Genomic DNA, 19,137 nt, shown 5'->3' on the forward strand with positions numbered 1-19,137 from the left:
CCGCCAGCCCGACCCCACTTTTGGGGGGCTGAGTGCCCCGCGGGGGTCACCCCTCCTCATCCCCACCCCCCCTCCCCGCAGCCCCACGCAGCGCTCGGGACGGAGCCAGGACCAGGATCCCGCGGCCCGTCCCGCCCCGCAGCCCCGGTCGGTCCCGCCGCCGCCGGGCCGGGGCGGGGCGGGGGGGAGCGGGGGGAGGTGTTCGGGTGACGCCCCGGGAGGCGGGACGGCGGCGTCCGGCCCCGCCCCGCCCCGGCCGAGGGGGCGGGAGCTCCCGCCGAGCTACTACAACCGCCGGCGGGGCGCGGGGCAGCGGCAGCCGCCGCCGTGGGGCGGGAGCGGAGCCGAGCGGAGCGGCGGGCCGACCCCGGGCGGGAGGGAGGTGTCTGCGGCGGCCAAGGGAGCGGCGGTGCCCCCCGGAGGAGGAAGAGGAAGGGCGCGGGGCCCCTCCGCGGGGGCGCCGGGGTCCGCCTGCTCGAGCGTCTGTGTCCGCAGGGTGTCCTGCGGTCGGTCGCCGGCCTCCCGCGGGGTTCCATGAGTCGCGGTCGGGCAGCGCCCCTAGCCCGCTCCCCCGGCTCCGGCGGCGGCCCGGCGCGGCGGCGGCGGCGGTGGTGAGATGGGGGGCAGCCTGGGCTGCCACCGCTCCATCCCCCGCGACCCGGCGGACCTGTGCCACAGCCGCAAGTTCAGCGCGGCGTGTAACTTCAGCAACATCCTCGTCAACCAGGAGAGGCTCAACATCAACACGGCCACGGAGGAGGAGCTGATGACCCTCCCCGGGGTCACCCGAGTGGTGGCCCAGAACATCGTGGAGTACCGGGAGTACATCGGCGGCTTCAAGAAGGTGGAGGACCTGGCGCTGGTGAGCGGGGTGGGGGCGGCCAAGCTGGAGCAGGTGAAGTTCGAGATCTGCGTGAGCAGCAAGGGCAGCTCGGCACAGCACTCGCCCAGCTCCCTGCGCAAGGACCCGGCCTCGGAGCACCACCTCTCCGCCACCAAGATCAACATCAACACCGCCACCCCTGCCCAGCTGATGAGCATCCGCGGCATCACCGAGAAGATCGCCAACAGCATCGTGGACTACCGTAAAGAGCACGGGCCCTTCAAAAGTATCGAGGACCTGGTGAGGATGGACTGCATCAATTCCTCCTTTCTGGACAAAATCAGGCATCAGATTTTCGCGGAGCGGTCCCGGCCCCCTTCAACGAACACCAATGGTGGCCTCAACTTCACTGCCAGGCCTCACCCCAGCCCCACTTCTCTGAGCCTCCAGAGCGAGGACTTGGACTTTCCTCCTGGGGGTCCGACCCAGATCATATCCACTCGGCCCTCCGTGGAGATGTTTGGGGGGGTGAGAGATGGCAGACCCGTCCTGAGGGTGGCTACCTGGAACCTGCAGAGCTGCTCCCTCGAGAAAGCCAACAACCCAGGCGTGCGGGAGGTCGTGTGCATGACGCTGCTGGAGAACAGGTAAGAGGCAGCACCTGACCTGTAGGCCCAGCACCGTGCAGGACTGTAGTTTAATGCCTGGGCTTTGGGCACTCTAGACTCCCATTGTGATCCTAGTGGGACTTGCTCCTTCCCAGAATTATTAAATGTTCCCCACTTACTGCATGGAACCCTGCTTGAGTTTTAACGCTGGGACTGTAGCGACTGTCCCTTGATAAAGCTGCTGTAGCCCCTGGAAGTTGGTGGACCTCCTGAGGAGGTGTGTGTGTACACACATCTGTGCAGGGAAGACTGAGCTGTTGAGGTTAGACACGTCGGGCCTGTTAATGGCTGGTCAAGGATTGTTTCTCTGTCAAGAGCCTTTTAACAAGTCACAGAGGACTGTCTTTCCTGCCAGAAGCTGTGAATAGCAGGGGAAGGGCTGTTCTGTATGTACCCAGTTTCTTACGGTGTTTCCCAGAGTATCTCACTGCCACTTTGGGAAGCAGGATGCAGCGCTACATCAGCCTCTCTCGGAGCTGCTGAACTGAGACCTGCTAGTGCCTCTTCTCCAGAAAGTCTTGTTTGGGTGGTGACCATCAGCATTAGAGCTGTAGTCTGCTCTCCCTTGGATCTGCTCCTGAAATCAAAAAGGCTTGAGAGCACAGGCAGGATGGTTTGGACTGTGTAACAAGCATGGAATGCCACGGCTTGTGCCACAGGAGTGACACAGCTCATTAACAAGCAGTCATGGGGTATCTGCTGAGCTGGAGGGGCTGCTCACCCTTGGGGGTGTGAGACATGGGGCAGCTGCCTGGGGAGTCTGCTGTCCCCATGCCGGGCGGGCCCCTGATTTCACTGAGCTAGCAGGCATGGAGCAAGGTCTGTTTGTGGTGTGGTCAAGTGGGATGGTGCTTCTGGTGATAATGGCTGAGCAGCTGAGAGATTTTTTATTTTTTTTTTTCTTTGAGTAAGGTAATCAGGCAACAGTGCTGGGGATGTCTCTCTTGCTAAACTTTGTTTGATACAGAAATGTAAGAATGCAATAAGGATTTTGAAATAAGTCTCACCCTTTCCTCTCCACATGTGAAATCTGTCCCAGCTGGTCTGGCATCTAGTTTACGGCACTGGGAAACTAACTTTTCTCTCTGGTTTCTATTCAGACTTCCAGCTGGAAATGAATAGAGCAGGGGACTCTTGGACTTTGGCAAAAGCGATTATTGTGGAGAGGGGAAGTCCTGATGAACTGTTACCTCTGGCAGTGCCGAGAGCTCTGCCCTTTTCCAGTAATATGCTGAATAATGGCTCTTGTCGGTGTGGTTGCAGAGGTCAGGCACACAAAAAGGACAGTGGCAGTGATGTGGCGTCCTGCGCTGCGGTACAGTATTTGTGGTTGGGGATACCTCTGCTGAGCACTGCTTAGGAGCCTGATGCTTCTGCATAGGAAACATCTGTCATCTCATGGCCATTGCTGTTTGATAGCCAAAATGGAGATGATAGCCCAGCAGGAGTATTCAGATGTCACGCTGATGGCTCCAGCCTAACATCTTTAAGTATTCTTTGATTGCTCTGCTAGTTCAGGTATTCTGTGCTTCCCCCTTTGCCACTGCTCTTGTTCTTTCATGGGCAGTTGGTTGGCTGGAGCAGACCTTAGGATGAAGTCGGGTGGGGTTGGGCATCTGGGTAGGGGGCAGAGGCGGACAGACCTGTTGAGGAAAGAAACTTTGCTGATTGTCACTAGTTTCAGGATTATTCTAATAATCCAGTTTTGGAAGAAAAGAGACTTTGGTGATTTATTTATTTACATATTTTATTTTATTTTTTAAGGACCTAATCTAGTAAAGTGTTAACTGTCTGTCAGTTCTGCATCTTCAGCATTTTGGGGGGGGGGGGAGGGGAACAAACCACCCCAAAACACTCCACCTATTAAAAAAGCTAGGCAGAGAAAACAACTCACACAATAAGCCTGTGTTAGCCCAAGCTGGCCACTGTGCATGCAGAGCATGGCCCTAGCAGTTTGTTTTATTTTTGCTCTTAAACTGCATGGTACTTTGTTTCCATCTAGCTTAGCAAACAGGTAGTCAGCTGTACTGTGTGGTGTGAAAGGTCTCTGACACTTTGAGCTTTAAAAGGACCCTGATGTAAGTACTTGATTTTGTTTTGTTTTATTGCACGTATATGTGCCATCAATCACACAGGGATAGTACAATGCAATTGTTTTCTGTGTTTGATCAAAATTGAGATAACATGAGAAGCTGGAAAGAAATGAGAGTGATGTGCATCCACACACAAGCCTGCAAAACTTTCCTGGGAAAATAAATGTGGGAACAGAAAAAAATCAACACAATGCAGGAAAAAAGTATATGTTGGGAAAAGTCATACTCATCACCTCAGGGAGGAATTTCCTCTTGCTTGTGCTAGCATTGCTGAGGTCAGTGGAGCTTTGCAGCTGTAAAATGGCCTCAGCTGAGGCCAGAAACTGCCTTCTTTCTGTGTGTGAACTCTATGGTCTCCCTTCCGGCTCTAGTCGTGTACCCTGGGAACTGATCAAATGCCTTGCAAACTAATCTTTGCCCAGGTACATCAACTTCAGTTGATAATCAGCTGGAGAAATGAATCTCTTGCTTCTGCAAGCAAGAATACACCGCTGCACGGGGCTCACCAGCACTTCAGCCTCATGAAATCCATAGCGTGTGTTTTCAAGGTGCTCTGCATGCTCAGCAGGTGTCCCACATGTGTTGCTGAAGTCTACAGCTACGGCCCAAGCTGTTGCCGGGTGGATCTGAAGGCTCTTTAGCCTGGCAGTAGGCAGATGCTCTCACAGCTACGCTGATGGGCACCTGCTCGCTGACGTACTTTGCGCACAACCACCCTCCCGTACGTAAGCGTGCTCCTGCAGGCTGGTCCCTTGTAGTCTGGGGTGGTCTCAGATAGTCTGGGGTGATCTCAGGAGCTGGAGGACCTGCCTCATCTGGCTTTTTAAGTGCAGGAATAAAGCACAGCAAGTCAAGAAGACAGTATTAAAACTGTGTAAAGAGCAGTAAAGAATCTTAATTTGAGATCTTGGGGACTTTCATGCCAGTTGAAAGGCTGGTATGGGGTTTGCTTTAGTGTTTGTTTGGTTTTTTTCATGACCAGTTCACAGCAAGTAGCTTGGAGACCCCTTGGGCTTGTTCTTTCAGACATTAACAACGGGGAAAATTACCGCTCATTTCTAGGTGAGGCTAGAAGATGAAAGTCCTCCTGTCTCCAGGCCCTGCATAGCCTTGGCACTGAAGGAACAGTTGTGCAGGAAGGAAAGAGGGTTGTGCCTTCAAAACAAACAAAAGGCAAGAAAACGTCATGTAGAGTAATCTGCTGAAGGGAGGAGGGAAAAAACCAACCCCAAACCTTCACACGTGTATCCAGAAGTGCTAAATTTCTGATGAGCAGTAAAGGGAATGTATACCAAATCAGTAAGTATGACTACTACTGCTAAGCTATTTTGAAATTCATCGCTGCAATACAAAAATAATGAAATACAGCAAGGTCCTCACCTTCTTTCTCGTATTACAAGGATCTATGTTTATCACAGTGTTTGGAGTGCAGGAACGAGGTGTTTTCATTCAGAGGACTAGAGGGTAATTTTAGAAGAGCTTAACATGATGAACACGGAGGCGAGTGTGATGCATAATTGGATTAAAGTATCAAATGTGGGGTGAATTTGCCCAAACCTGTGACATTTCTTGCAGGTGTAGTTCAGCAAATCTGGGATTTGTTGACAGGAGGTCAGAGCTGGCCTGTCTCTGGGGATGCAGGTCATTCCCTCCAGCAGACTGCCATGTCCTCTCCATTCTCAGGGGATGAAGAAACCAACAGCTTCTTCTCACCAAAAAAAGAGAAAAATGTAGGGTTAGTGTATCATGATTGAAAGGACGAGCAAGTTCAGGTCAAAGGCAGCAAGTGTTTTCATGGGGAGGATAAGTAGCCCCAGTGGAGATGTCCCCTCTGGCCAAGATCAGTGGAGATGTCCTGTACCCCATGTCCATAGGGAAGGGCACTCAATCACAGAATCATTCAGGTTGGAAAAGACCCTTGGGATCATCGAGTCCAACCATCAGCCCTACTCTACAAAGTTCTCCCCTACACCATATCCCCCAACATCTCATCCAAATGACCCTTAAACACATCCAGGGATGGTGATTCCACCCCCTCCCTGGGCAGCCTGTTGCACTGTCTGACCACTCTTTCTGTGAAAAAATTTTTTCCTAATGTCCAGTCTAAGCCTCCCCTGTTGCAGTTTCCACTCTTTCCACTCCTCATTCATACCTGCCTCAGGCCTGTCCCTCCTGGCTGTAAAAGGAGCTTGTGACTCCCATGACGCCCCTTAACAGCCCTTTCTAGCTGTTGTATGCTGGGGTGCCTGCTGCATGACTGCATCAAGAAGCATGATGCAGGTTTTCAACACCGACCAATACACAGAGCATGCTAAAGGTGCAACTTATAATTTAATTGCTTGTTTGAAAATTTGCTAGTAGCCAAGGGCACTGATCAGTTGTACACCTTTCCCAGCACTTTTTGCAGTGGAGTTTTTCCAGCTGGTTTTTGTTATGTGTTATAATATTGAGTGTAACTTTATGAAGACCTCTTAATTATTTTTTTTCTTGAAAGCACACTTTGCAGCTGAGTAAATGAAAATTGATAGAGGGTCTAAAAGCCAGAACTGGCACTCCCTCTTTCTGTCTCTTCCCCTGTGTGTGTGTGTGTCTCTCTTTCTCTCTCTCTCAAAAAAAAAAAAAAAAAAAAAGAGGGGGGGGGTGTCAATATGTGACAGGAAAATGGTGGGGTACAAAGTTTGAGGCTCAGGCACATGAAGCCCAGCTCAGGTTCCTTCTCTATGTCAAGCAGTTCAAGGAGCTCCTTCCCTCTGCTGCTTGCTTTGGTCAGAATCTTGGTGTGGTTCCATCCTCTTCTAGATGAAAAAAGTGTAAGTAATAAAGCCTTAACACCTGTTGCTTGGTGTGGTTCCATCATCTTCTAGATGAAAAAAGTGTAAGTATATAAAGCCTTAACACCTGTTGCAAAAATCACTGAATCATAAAAGAGTCCAGGTTGGAAGGAGCCTCTGAAGATCATCTGGTTCAACCTGTTGTGGGAAAGGGAGCCTAGATGAGGTTATCTAGCACCTGTCCAGCTGCACCTTGGAAACCTCCAGTGATGTTGTTCCTGTGAGTGATTGTTCTCACTGTAAAAGTTTCTTTCTTACATGTTTGTAGAGTAACAAATACAAGTACCAATATAAGGTTTGTACTTGGCACCGATTAATTTTTTTCTCTTCTTGGCTTAGTTTCTTGGACAGCAAACCTCTGTGCTTACCCTCTCAGAACATGTCAGCCACTTCTCCCAGCTTTGTGAGCTGTTAGCTGTTTTCACTTTGGTTAGATAGAAACATAGAGGTCTCTCAAAAGTAAGAAGTTGCCCTCTATTTCTGTGGCTCAGAGACCCAAAATGGTGTTCCTGCTGGGGGAAGGATAGGTAAACCTCAGGCTAAAATTGCCTCCTGGGAGGCAGCAGGTGGACAGGCAGTCCCTGGGTAACCCTCACTATGCCACCATACTCAGAAGCTCTTTTTCCTAGTCCTACCTACCCTAGGTAGGTGTCACAGGGGAGTAGTCACCCTAAGCATGTCCTCTCATCACCTAAATAAAAGGCAAGCTCCCGAACCACCCTCTGGAGCAGCCACCTCCTGTGCGTAAGTTGCTGAGGAAAAAGCCATCTCCTTCAGGTCCCTACACTAGGTGCTGGAGGCAGGAGAAGCACGTTCCTGTTGCTCCCCTACGTTAAATAGGGTGGGGACTTTGTTTTTGTGTCCAGTCTCTTAATCTGGACTAAAAGGTGGTGTAATGCTTACAGGGGGAATTATTTACTACTGGGGCTTGATGCTTTGGTTGGGAAGGGTGTGGGGTGGTACCTTGCCTGCTGGCTTGTAGCCGTGTTTCCAGGCAGGACGATGGAAAGGGATCATGCCCCTGCCAACAGACAGTGTTGCTTTTTCTCACGTTCCTCACAGCGGTGTATTGTAGTAGTAGCGATGGTTGTACTTGCATGCTTTGTAGGCTCAACGCCAGCCTGTAGTTGTTATTTCTACTTTGTCGCTGCAGCTCTTGGTGGCCCGGCAAAGCCCTGAGGTGCATCTGTTTTATGTCTCTTTCTTTATACAGCCACTTGTTTTTTCTCCATCGGGTTAATACTAGGCTGGAGCCTTGCCAAGAATAATTCCCCTGCAAGAAAAGATCAGGAAAGAGGGCCTGGCTTGAGTAACCTGAGCGTGCTAATAAGTCTTAAATGGCAAAAGAACAAATACACCCTCTCCTCCTGTTGGTAATAGGGAGGAAATCCTGCCTCCTGTGACTTCAGGAAAAACTTGAGAAAAAAGTAATTGTTAGATGGTATCTTCTGTGTGCACTTCACAAAGGGATTTTTATGAGCAACAGAAAGACAGATGCATGTAAAGCCACCATTAATTTGCACATTCTAATACCTCTGAGGACAAAAAAATGGGGTGATGGAAGAGCTGTTGTGTTTGGGGTTTTGTGGTTTTGTTTTCTTTTTTGGTATTTTTTTTGCCTCTACCTATGTGAGATAAGCAATATTTTATTTGCTGAAGACTGAAACTGTGTTCTGGCAGGGGAGAGCAGCAAGATCTTTTTGGGTCAGACCCTGAGTTACATCATTTTCCAGTGAAATGAAACTCTACTGATTTACTCCTGTTCAGGATTTGGCCCATTCCTTTGTCTATGTCAAATCACATGAAGTCTGCAGAGCTCAGTGTGAAAAGGTATAACCATCTCCCTGCAGTTTAGGGCTCCTATGCAGTGCTGCTCCCATCTTGGGTAGGGTTCCCAGACCCTTTTGGGACTGCTGCTGGGGAAACAGGTGATGTCAATTAAGTAAATGAAATTAATGAAATTCCATTTCCAAACCTGTGCTTCATATGGATGCAGTACTGAGACCCTCTATACGGGCATCGCCTGCTCCTCCTCTAGGAGGTGGATTGCTCACTCAAGATACTTTGCAACTCCAGAGTCTTTGCAGGAGAGATCAAAAGCAGTGGGTGGACTTACAGCAAGATCATCAAGGGGTGTACACCATCCTCATGTCCAGACTCTTGCAGAAGGCATCTGGAGCCATGCGCTCCGCAGGAGGCCTTGGAGGTGGATGCACGGAGCTGTCTGATCCTGCTTGGTCTCTGTTGATAGCTGTGGGTCTGGTGGCTTTGCTACAGCCCCCATAGCTTTCCTCCCTCGAACATGACACAGGGATGTAGGACAGGCCCTTGAAATCACCCCTGAGTAACCTTTCCAGGGATTTTCTCTTCTAAAGGGGGATCTGGGCATCTTGTTGACTTTGAACAACTGCCTCAGTGTATTCCTTGAACATCTGAGAGGCTGTATCTAACCACCTTATTTATCTGCTTTAAAGTTGAGAATGTGACTGGAAAAATGGTATAGTTAAAGGCCAGTTTATCCATATAAAGTAAACCTTATTTTTCTCCTTTTTAAAATCATAATCATACCCTGTCACTGTTACTTGTGCCATAAAGCCTGACTAAAATGGAACAGATCAGTGGGGAAAGCATTTGTTCATATATTATTTTTTCTCCCAACATGTGTACTTGATACATCTGGCAGCACTTAATGGCTGCATAGTTTCAATCCATGCCTTCTGGGCTATTCTGCACTTTTATTTCATGTCACTGGATTCATGTTACAGATTGCAGGTATTTTGGTAAACCAGAGCTGCCAGCCTACTCGTGCAGATCCAGCAGCGTTTGCTATATTCCTCACAGCAAAGATTAAATGCATTGGCTGATTTATGGTAATACATTGGTGAATTAGTAAGCAATGCTTTACTGCATGCTCATGAAACATGAGCAGAGGCCACAAGGCTATAACCTCATCCTGCTAGACTTCTCAGAAAGCTTGTGCCACATGGCTGTAGAAGACAGACGAGGTATCTACGCGTAGGGCTCCATCCTGTAAACAGAAATCTTTAATGCTCTGTGATTCTTCTGTGGTTTGGGAGCTTACAGTACAGCTGCAGGAAGGGTGGTTTTCTAGCTTTCACTTTAAAAAGAGCAATAGGACTGCTCCTGAAGGCAAAAGATGCTGCTGCTGCTGCTGTTCTTGCCAGGGAAGACAGACCAAGGGACTGCAAACACGGGAATTAAATACTCCAAGTTCCTGAGAAGGTGCAAGTGGAAACTCCGTCAGTCCTTCTTAACTAGAGGAAAACACTGTCTCTGCAACCAAGTGCTGGTCTGGCTCACTGTGAACACGGGTCTTCAGCTGTGTTAAACAGGGACATTTACAAGAGAATCTGGTTTTACAGATTTAGCTGCACCCTTCTTGCTGGAGTTGGGCTTCAGCGTGTTTCCTACAGCTGTGTTGTTAGGAGGACCCCGCTTCTTCAGTCTCTAATTAGCATTTCTCTGGGAGTCTTGCCCAAATAATGATTTCAAGGCTTGGCCAGATAAGCAGACAAGTTGATAGACGCAGATTACAGTGTGCATGTAACTTATTTTTAAGTCTCATTGTTCTTCATTGTGATGCAGGTGTAAGCTGACAGACGGAGGCACAGTGTCCTTACTGAAATAATTACAATATGCTGCAGTAATTTCTCAACACTATTATATGGTGTGATGATGGAGACAAGAACCATGGCAGATTATTAATAACAGTGCTTAAAAATAGGAACTCAGTGGCTTCTTCATTTCCAGATTTATTATTTTACATGAGGGACTTTGCTTTGTGTGAATAATAGCTGGCAATCCCCACTGATTTATCAGAGAATAATGGTGGCTTTGCTGAGGGGAGGGTGAGACCTACCGAAGACCTCCTCTCCTATGTTGGAGGTGTGGATGTGCTTTCCACCCAGCTTCGGTCTGGTCCCTCCCTCGTCTCGGTCCTGGGTGATTCACAGTGGGTTCTGAAATGCCCTATACGGTGCCGAGAGCAGGGTGGGCATCATGTCAACAGCAGATGGGCAGTGAAGGGAATACGTAGCTGTGGTAAAAAGGATGTTTTCTGTTGAGAAACTGTTTCATGTCACCCTTGGCATATGCAGCATATCCATGTACCAGTCAAGCGGTGTGACATTTTCAAATGGCATGAGTGTTTTAAACTGCTCGGTCACCGTCGGGATGGATCAGTGCCGCTGACCTCCTTTCCACCCCTGCTTCTGGGGGTTTTGTGCAGGCAGGAGCTCGGCGTCAGCGCCAAGCTGTTATTTTCAGTGCCTGTGGTAAAATTATTAGAGGCCAGTGAGTAAGAGAAATACATTTACCCTGCTTGTGCCCCACTTGTGTGCATGTTCCAGAAGCTGAACTGTGTATAAAAATATAATTTAAAAATAAATTAATTCCTATGAAAAAATACATTTGGGATTATATTGTTATCTGTGGTAAGGATGGCTGGGAATACAGTGGTAACTAAATGCACTGTGTTTGCAGTGGAATAAATGCAGCCAGCTTGTGCAGATCGGGTTGGAGTCCCTCTGTCTGACGCCGCCTGGCACCTCCTGTCTGGAAGGGAGCCTCATGGCTATGCGGGCTGTCTGTCCGTCCTGTCTCAGTGTCTGTCATGGAGTAGGGGAAAGAGCACAGTAATGTCCTCCTGCTTTTTGTGGGGAACATCCCACGGGGCAAAGCTATTCCTGGGAGCAGTTCATACCGTAGGTTTATGGATGCAGATGAGGGGGAAGAATTGGAAAATTTCCTTTTGCTTCTGCGTGGCTATTTTTTGCTGCGTTTTTATAGGCGTTTCAGGTAACATGCTCGAGCTCCTGTGCAAATTTAGCTACAACAGCTGTCCAAGCCGTTCACAGCTGAACAGGTTTTTAATGGGTTACTGAACAGCTAATTGATCAACAAGGCTATTGCCATGCGCTGCGGTGGCAGCCTTCCTGCCCTAAATCCCTCGTGCTCCCGACACGCTGCCAGTCCTGCAAAACCGCCGTGCCCTTTGCTTAACAAGGCAGGGACAGCACAAACCTCTCCCGACTACAGCACAGAGGGGCTGTTGCTTTTGCTTTCAGACTTATCCTTCAACTCGTTTATATTTATAGCTCCGTTTTTCCCCTCTGTTTCCTTGTCGGTCAGTGTGTCACAGGCCTGCGGGTGCGGAGGCGCAGGCGCTTGCCCACTGGCCACCAAGGGCTTGCTCCAGCCCTGCTCAGGGTAATTGCCGGTCAGTGCCCTCCCTTCCTCCCTTGCCCAGACTCGGCTGGCATAAAGGTTAGCCAGCTTTCTGCTGAACTGGAAGCAGCGTGCTGTTGGATATGCACTGGATGTTAACTTAGAAACCTTGTGTTTGGTTTCATTATTTATTCTATTTAAGCAAATAAGTGTGGCTCTATTTCAGTGCCGCTGAATTGCAGGGTGTTGGGGCAGAAGCAACTCTGATCTGGTATTGAAAAATGAACTGTAAAATAGGCAAGTTTTGTTGCTTTTATGCATGCAAGGTCGGTTTTATAGGTTTGCTGTCAAATGACTACCTTACTCATCTTTTTTTTACCTTCTAAGCAGACAAAAATATGGAAGAGCATTGAACCCCTGTCAGGGAGGATAGTCTTAGCTGGGAAGGACCCATATTACTTGATCTAAACCATTTTGCATTTTAAACAAGGCAGCAGTTTTCCAGTGGTAATACCATCTTAAGCTAACATAGGTAGATGTGGCTCTTCCACTGGAGGAAGTGATGGGGTCCCACCTGCGTGAGGACCACATTAGGGAAGTTTTTGAGTTGTTCCTCTCTCATGGTGTGTGGGGCTGATGGTGGTGAGGCAAATACCAGCACCGTAATACATGGGAGAGGAAGTACACTGTGTTTGCAAGAGATCCCCACCACATATAAAACATCAGAGCTGCTGCTGAATTAAGTGTTAAAATAAATGCTATTGGCAGGAAAATGCTGCAGTGATACCTGACTACCCTTTGCAACCTTTATGCTGACCAGCCCAAGTTTACCTATGATTCTGGCAGGAATGGTAGTGCAATTTTTGGCTATCGTCTGTCTATCTTCCTGCTAGTCCTTTGTACAACTCCTTCCCTTATCTCTAGCTGTGTTTACACTCCCCTTTCATAATCAGTGGAGACTGCGCTACCAGTGCTGCCCGCTGTCCTCCGTGCTGGCCACCCTCCTGAAAACACGGCATTGAGCAATGAACAGCATGTGGCTTGGGTGAGGGTGAAGGGGTTGGTACCGCTGGCCAATAGCTCAGCCTTATTTCCAACACATATCAGAGAGATCTCTTGGTAAAGATTACCTTTTGGTTACCAAAACAAACCCCACGATTTCCTGTTTTAATTGCTTCTGAGTTCTCTGTTGCAAAGCAGCACCGCAGAAAAGGAAACCATGGCTTAAAGGACAAGATCAAGGTTCAGGGATTGAACAGTCCTCAGTCAGCAGCTTGTGGATTTAATAGATATTTGGACAATTTCCACACAGAGCTGTTGGCAGTAAAATTCTGGAAGTGTTGTCAGTGCATGAAGGTTGTGCTACACAAGCAAAAGCCACCTCTAAGCACGTGGTGTTTCCCATTTTTTAAACCGAGACCACTTGGAGTTGTCTGTGGTTTGACTTGCTTTTCCATACATTTTTGACTTTTTTTTTTTTTTTGTGTGTGTGTAGAGAGTGCAGCAGCCTTTTTGAGGACCTGTGTGCAGGGGTGATGGTGGCTCTCTATATTGCCCAGCTGGGCACTCAAGTTTGGAAAAAAGAAAAAGAAAGGAAGAAGATGGGCAGATTCCTATATATTGATTGTCCATAGGTTGAAGGGAAATTGCCTCATAAGCCTGCCTCTATCTTTGACCTGATCTTCAAAGCTTGCTCTCATAACCTGAACATGACCCCTGTCCTTGTCCTCTTTCCAGTCCTACTGAACCTAAAGCCTTTTCACTGGCTTCACTGGGCTTTTAAATTGTCTTGCCACACCTCGAGTGCTTCCAGTTGTTGCAGGTGCTTCTTGATCATGCCTTTGTTTTCACACTGTGAGGGCTGAATGGTATCATCTCCCACCTATGAGGCCGAGGACTTCGGTTTCCTTGGATTATCCCCGTGATATTTCCCCCAAAATCATTCTGATGCTGTCTTCTGGTTCCAGGATGTGCTGCAGCATTTCTTTCTCCTCTGCTGAAGCCTTTTGCCAGGCAGTTTGAAAATCAGTACCTTCTAAGATATCTCAAGTTTCAGGCAAAACCTGCTTGAAAACTGCAGTCCTGCCTTTTATTTCAGGGGTGTTACGAATTCTTGCAAATAGAGGAGGCGCCTGTGCTATTGCTTTAAAGGAAAAAAGTATTTATGTTTTTGATTTCTGTTCCTCAGAGTTACTTGAAGCTCTGCAGAAAAATACTTTGTTAACTTCTTGATGTGTTGGACGTGGAATTATTTTTAACTTGCAAGAGCAGTTGTTTCAAAGGAGGTTGTATGGACGTTAGGAGCTTAGCAGCACAAGTGCTCAGCATTTTTTTTCCAGTCTTCAGTTGAGCCTATCTGATTATGCTGTACGGGTGCATGCAGCACTGAGAGTTTACGATTCCTCTTCCATATGCATCTTATCTTCCTAAAGATAGTGTCTGGAGATGTCAGATCTGTGAGGAGAGACTGATGAATTTATATCAGAAGAATCTTTTTGTCTAGCAGCCCTTCAACACCACACGTTGTTCAGAGTATCTCTTAAAAATAGAAAGTACTGGAGGAATACCAGCTTTGTCATGGCGGTGTCATTTTTCTTCAGTGCCTAAGTACGGCTTGATTTGGCTAAACCCTGGTATTTGTAGGAGGAAGCCTGAGTTGTCCATGCAGGGCTCCCTGTGCCCCCGTTTTTGAAGTACTTATTGGTACATTTTGGGGGATTGTTTGGAGTCTACAGCTAGAAGCGTGGGTACTCTCTTAGTTGGTATATAAGTGTGTTTTTTGCTAGGAATGTAAGTATGATGGTCTGAAAACTTCAGTTCTTCTGGAGCAGAGATTTGTCAGATGACTATACTGTCATTCGGGGGTTTTGGGTATTCTTTTTTTCCCCCCCCGCTCATGAGATCTTCCCAGGGTCGTTATAACCTAAAGACTTGATCAAATGTTGTCTATAAACTTTGCACATCTATTTATCTGCTGCAGGGCAAGTTCATGTTATTGGGGAGCAAGGGTCATACAACAGCTTGAATCCACTGTGCAGAGAAAGCAGAGAGATTGTTGCTTCCATTTTTATTATTCCCAGTGCTTGGCTCAAGTTTCACCTCCCAGGTCTGCTTCTCAAAACTGGGATGCTCCTGGAAAGTCTGCCAAATCCAGAAGTTTGTTCCCATTGAGTTGATTGTTAAATTTCAGACAGTTTGCTTATTCCTTGTTTCCATCCTCCTGGATGCTGCATTCAGTCAAACACTGCTGCATATTTCCCTGTCACCCTATTTTTACATCCTGTTTTCCATACTGATATTTTGTCTTATGGGTGCAATGCATAGGTATTAAATAATTTGTTTGATTGTTTTTATAGATTGTTTCTATGGCACAACTTGAGGAGGCCGTCGTGCTAACAAAACCTGTGCGAGGCACATCTCTTCAAATAATCTGAAATGCTTTCCATGGAGCAATGATTACTTTATCCTCAGAGTAATCAAGAAACGGGAGTGAGATTAGTGTTGTGAAAGGGTTATAATTTCTGCTCCATGACTTTGTAGGCCTGCAGGTGCTTAAGCACCATTGAGAAGAATCATTGGAGCCCTCTTTATGTTGCTTTATGTCCAATATTGAATCCAATAAAATAGTCACCGGTGCTCAGTATGCAATGTTCTCGCCCCTGCTCTCTGGCGGTGCCTGCGTTGCCACCTTCACCATTTCTCCAGTGGTTTTGGGGATTATAACCTGTTCAAGCTGGAGAAGATTTGTGGCAAACCAGAGGAAGGGATGGCATCGCAGTGGCTGGCAGGGCATGAGGGCGGATCGATGGAAAACATCTTCGTGAGCATCCGCATGATCCTGTTTCATGCCCTGCATGTAGTTCATTAAGAGCTGCTTTATCCGCCTCGGAGCTTGTTACAAAACATGTGAATCATGTATAAAGCTGCATGAGGCATAATTTTGTACTACTGTGTGCAGCCCATCAAACACGATCTCCTCCTGTCATTCCTTTCTAAGATACGATTGCACTTCAGCTCCAATATTTGGAGAGCTCTGGGTCTGGACAAGCAGGCTTTCTCATTCCCACAGAAGGCTGGCATTTCTAAGACTGTTTTGTGTTGAAGCCTCTGACCTAAATAAGGTTAAGGATCTGGACTACACAATTAGCATCCAGTGCCAGGGAAAAAAAGCTAAGCTGGAGCCACCATTCCCCACTTTGCCAGGGCCAGTCTGTGTGTGGGGCTCTGCAGACCTCTTGCATCCTTATGCTTTAAAGGCCATTCTTATGTCCAGACATCTCTGAGCCTGGCACGCAGGGATACTCTGTGACTGGGAAGCTTTCAAAACTCCTTCCTGCATGTCATTGTGCAGCTGGAAGCTGGGATTGCTTCCAGCTCACTGAAGACACTCTGACATTGTTCCTTCCTAATCCCCTCCTCCTCACAGAGTATGGTTTTCTGGGAGGCTAGCATGTTCCCTTGTTGGCTTTCCACACGGGAAGACAAGCAGCGGTTCATGGGAATAACGTAACCCCGAATTAGCGATGAGCCAAGGCGGAGGGCAGCTATATGGCGTGACGGTGGTACGAGTACTCGGGTCTACGGCGTGCTAGCGAGGATGCTTAGCTAGCCGGGCTGGCTCATGGCGATGCTCCATTTGTCTGCTTGCTGGCCTGCCGTCAAGAAGCACAAATGTTCAGCACAGCTCCTGGGTTTCAGCAGGAAGAAACGACGTCTCTTTCTCGACCCTGCTTGCAGTCACTCGGGAGGGGTGGTGATTTGCTATGGGTTTGCTGTTTCTTTTTGTGTGCAAGTAGCCAGGGGAAATAAAAGCAGGTTAATGGGACAGGGGGGAGGGTGTTTTCTACTGAACTGGCCTTTTTTTCTTCCCAAAACCAGGTACAAGGAGAGAGAGAGAACAAGGTAATGAATATATAAATATATTCAAATGCCCTTACAAGGACATCTTTTAGTGCTGGGATTTGACCTTGGAGGTTTGGATTGCATCATTTCTAAGATGGCAACCTTGAGGTCAACCCACCTGCTACATGAAGGTGCTGCTCCAGAAGACTTTGTGCAGCTCCCGAGGCATTTGCAGGCCTAAGGAAACAAAGCAAAAAAAGGATGAAAAGGAAATTTATTCTGGCTAAGTTATTTCACCCTTTCCTGCCTTCTAGCAGGTCAGGAGCTCAGGTGAAGTGAAAACTCCCAGTACACCTGGCTGTGCTTCTGTTTGTTCTGCTGCCCCTTCTGATATTATTAGCTGTGGGTGTTTGGCGTGCTAAAGGAGTTGATTTGAGGAGAGGGAAGCTAGGGTAGAATTAAAGCTGTGGTCTGAGGTGCGCAGAGGTATGCTAGAGGAGCTCGTGTGCACAGTTTGATAGTTTGTTTTTTCTTCAGGATATCTCCTTCTAATTACAAGAACCTGTAAACAGCTTTACTCATGAGCACCAGCCAGCTCGACTGTGATCCCTAAATTGAAGATATATAGATGGAGGAGTCCCCTTTGCAGGGTCAGGCCCTAACCCAAGTATCGCCTGTTCTGAACATTCAAAAATTGTGAAGATGGTCTCTAAAAAAATAACAGGATTAACTTGGAGCTACACTTATGTTTTTCATGACCCATAATCTCACACCTTTTGCATTCATCCCTCAGAGTTATGCCCTGTGGAAAAGGCTACATTCTGTCTGGGAGAAAGGAAAGCTAAAATGGGAGGTGGGTAGGATGCTTCACAGCCAGGTCCCATGTGATATACAAGATCTGCTGCTGTCTGCTGTGAGCTTTGGGGCGCATCCTGGTACGTCTTGAAGGGCACAGCAGTTGGAGGCATGTTGCTGCACCTCCTCCAGCGAACCCACATCCCTTTCGTCTCTCACATCCTGTAGACGCGATGGGTGTTCCCCTTCTTGAAAGAGCGTTTCGGAGTGTTATTGTGTTTTGGGATGGGGGTGGGGGAGAGAGGAAAGCAAAAGCCCAACACCCTGGCTCTTCTGGCTTAGGAAATCAGATCGTTTGCCGGCCACGTGAGAGATTTCTTCAGCGCGGAGCTGGGGGTGAGGTGGTTTGTGGCAATATTGACTAATTCATGATAGCAGTGTGTTCCTGCCGGGGGGGCGTTTGATCCCAGCAAAGTGTTGGCTCACCTCATGGTGTTACCCAACTCCCTTTGCACATTGTCTTTGCATCTGCACAGGCACATGTCAGCCCTGTTTACTCATCAGAAGAGGTTGTCTCCCCAGCCCTGGCTTTCTTGCTGTGTGTCAGGGCAACATGCATTTATTCATGTGTTTTATGACTGAGCAGAAATTCCACTGTTGTTGCCGTGTATGCATGTGGATAAAGGCTTCTTACAAGTCTGGAAAAAAACTGGGTTGTCTTTGTCTTTCATAAAGTAGCAACTGGTATCTAATAACCTGGGTTTTTTGCGTAGGCAGAAGGTATGCCGTTTACTGGTAACTCTGTGTGTCTGCTCCTCCTGCATGGTCTGTCAGACTTCAGCTGGTGGGAGGGTGGGAGGTTTCATAGCGCTCCTCACTCTGCTCTTTGGGGCTGTGGGAAGAGAGGACCCTGCCACCCAGCCATGAAGGGGGGAGCATCTCTGCTGACAATCTGCTCCAGTGATTGCTCATCCCCTTTTCCATGCACTGCTCTATCTGTCCATCCTGACTATTAAACTGTGCTTCAGCCTTAGCAGTACAGTTTTTGCCTGAATTGCTTATGTGTTTCTCTGAAGAGGGGAAAGAAATTTGAAATTCTCCTTTCTGCTCCTTTCTCCTACCCTGCTTTTCTGGGAAAGCTGTCTTTAGTATTTTTCTGTGTGGTTGTGTCATGAGGTGTTACGTATTTTGTCATCTCCTCCCTGTGCTCTTCTAAAAGAGGAAGAGATGACTACCACCTCTTCTTGTTTGTAGCCTTCTCTGCCCAAGTGTACAACTTTCCTCATCCTCCTGTGTCAGTACGTGGTCATTTGCATGAGTGGCACTATCCCAGGTGGGATTGCCCAGGTTCATGCATGGCCAGGGAGCTTACCATCATTGCCTCTGTGAGCACCCTGGAGACTCGATAACAGATTGACTTTGCTCTACGGTGTCACCCAGAGATCCATCATACTTCTCCACTCCATTAGGACTCCCTTTTTCTTTGCTTGAGCTCATTCCCTTGAGGATGGTGCTGCTTCACGGTGACCTTACTGAGAGTGAGATGCCAAATTGCAATCTTGCGCTCAGCTTTTTTCTTCAGTGAACTGCTGGTGAATGCTGCTGTATCTGCTTTCTTTTCTTCATCTGTGTCATGGTTGGTCTTTTGAGTACTGGGGGTTTGAGGCAGCGGGGAGAGGATGATTTTGTTTATTGTTTTGTATTTGAATAGTATTTGATTGCTTAAACTAGTGAAAGGTTGGTGAGCATCTAAGGGGCCGTAGGCAGGTCTGTTGTAGGACAAAGCTGCTGCCATGTTCTGGAAGACCCAGATGCCTGGTTGGCACCACGCGGGGAGAGCAGCCAGCCTGATGGGGGACAGGCGCCTTCTGAGGTGCTGCTCCATGAACTCCCCTTCA

General features: G+C 48.0%; 1 protein-coding gene across 1 annotated transcript in view; it reads left to right on the forward strand.

The window, feature by feature from the left end:
- The first annotated feature begins 308 nt into the window (after positions 1-308).
- Positions 309-19,137, forward strand: part of EEPD1 (endonuclease/exonuclease/phosphatase family domain containing 1) — a 69,440-nt gene continuing 50,611 nt past the window's right edge. Inside the window, exon 1 of the mRNA XM_074841483.1 lies at positions 309-1,470. Within this exon, the coding sequence (XP_074697584.1) occupies positions 617-1,470 (854 nt within the window). The 5' untranslated portion in view covers positions 309-616. The remainder of the gene's footprint in view (positions 1,471-19,137) is intronic.

This window comes from Strix aluco, chromosome 1, assembly GCF_031877795.1.
Source record: "Strix aluco isolate bStrAlu1 chromosome 1, bStrAlu1.hap1, whole genome shotgun sequence".
Lineage (NCBI taxonomy): Eukaryota > Metazoa > Chordata > Aves > Strigiformes > Strigidae > Strix > Strix aluco.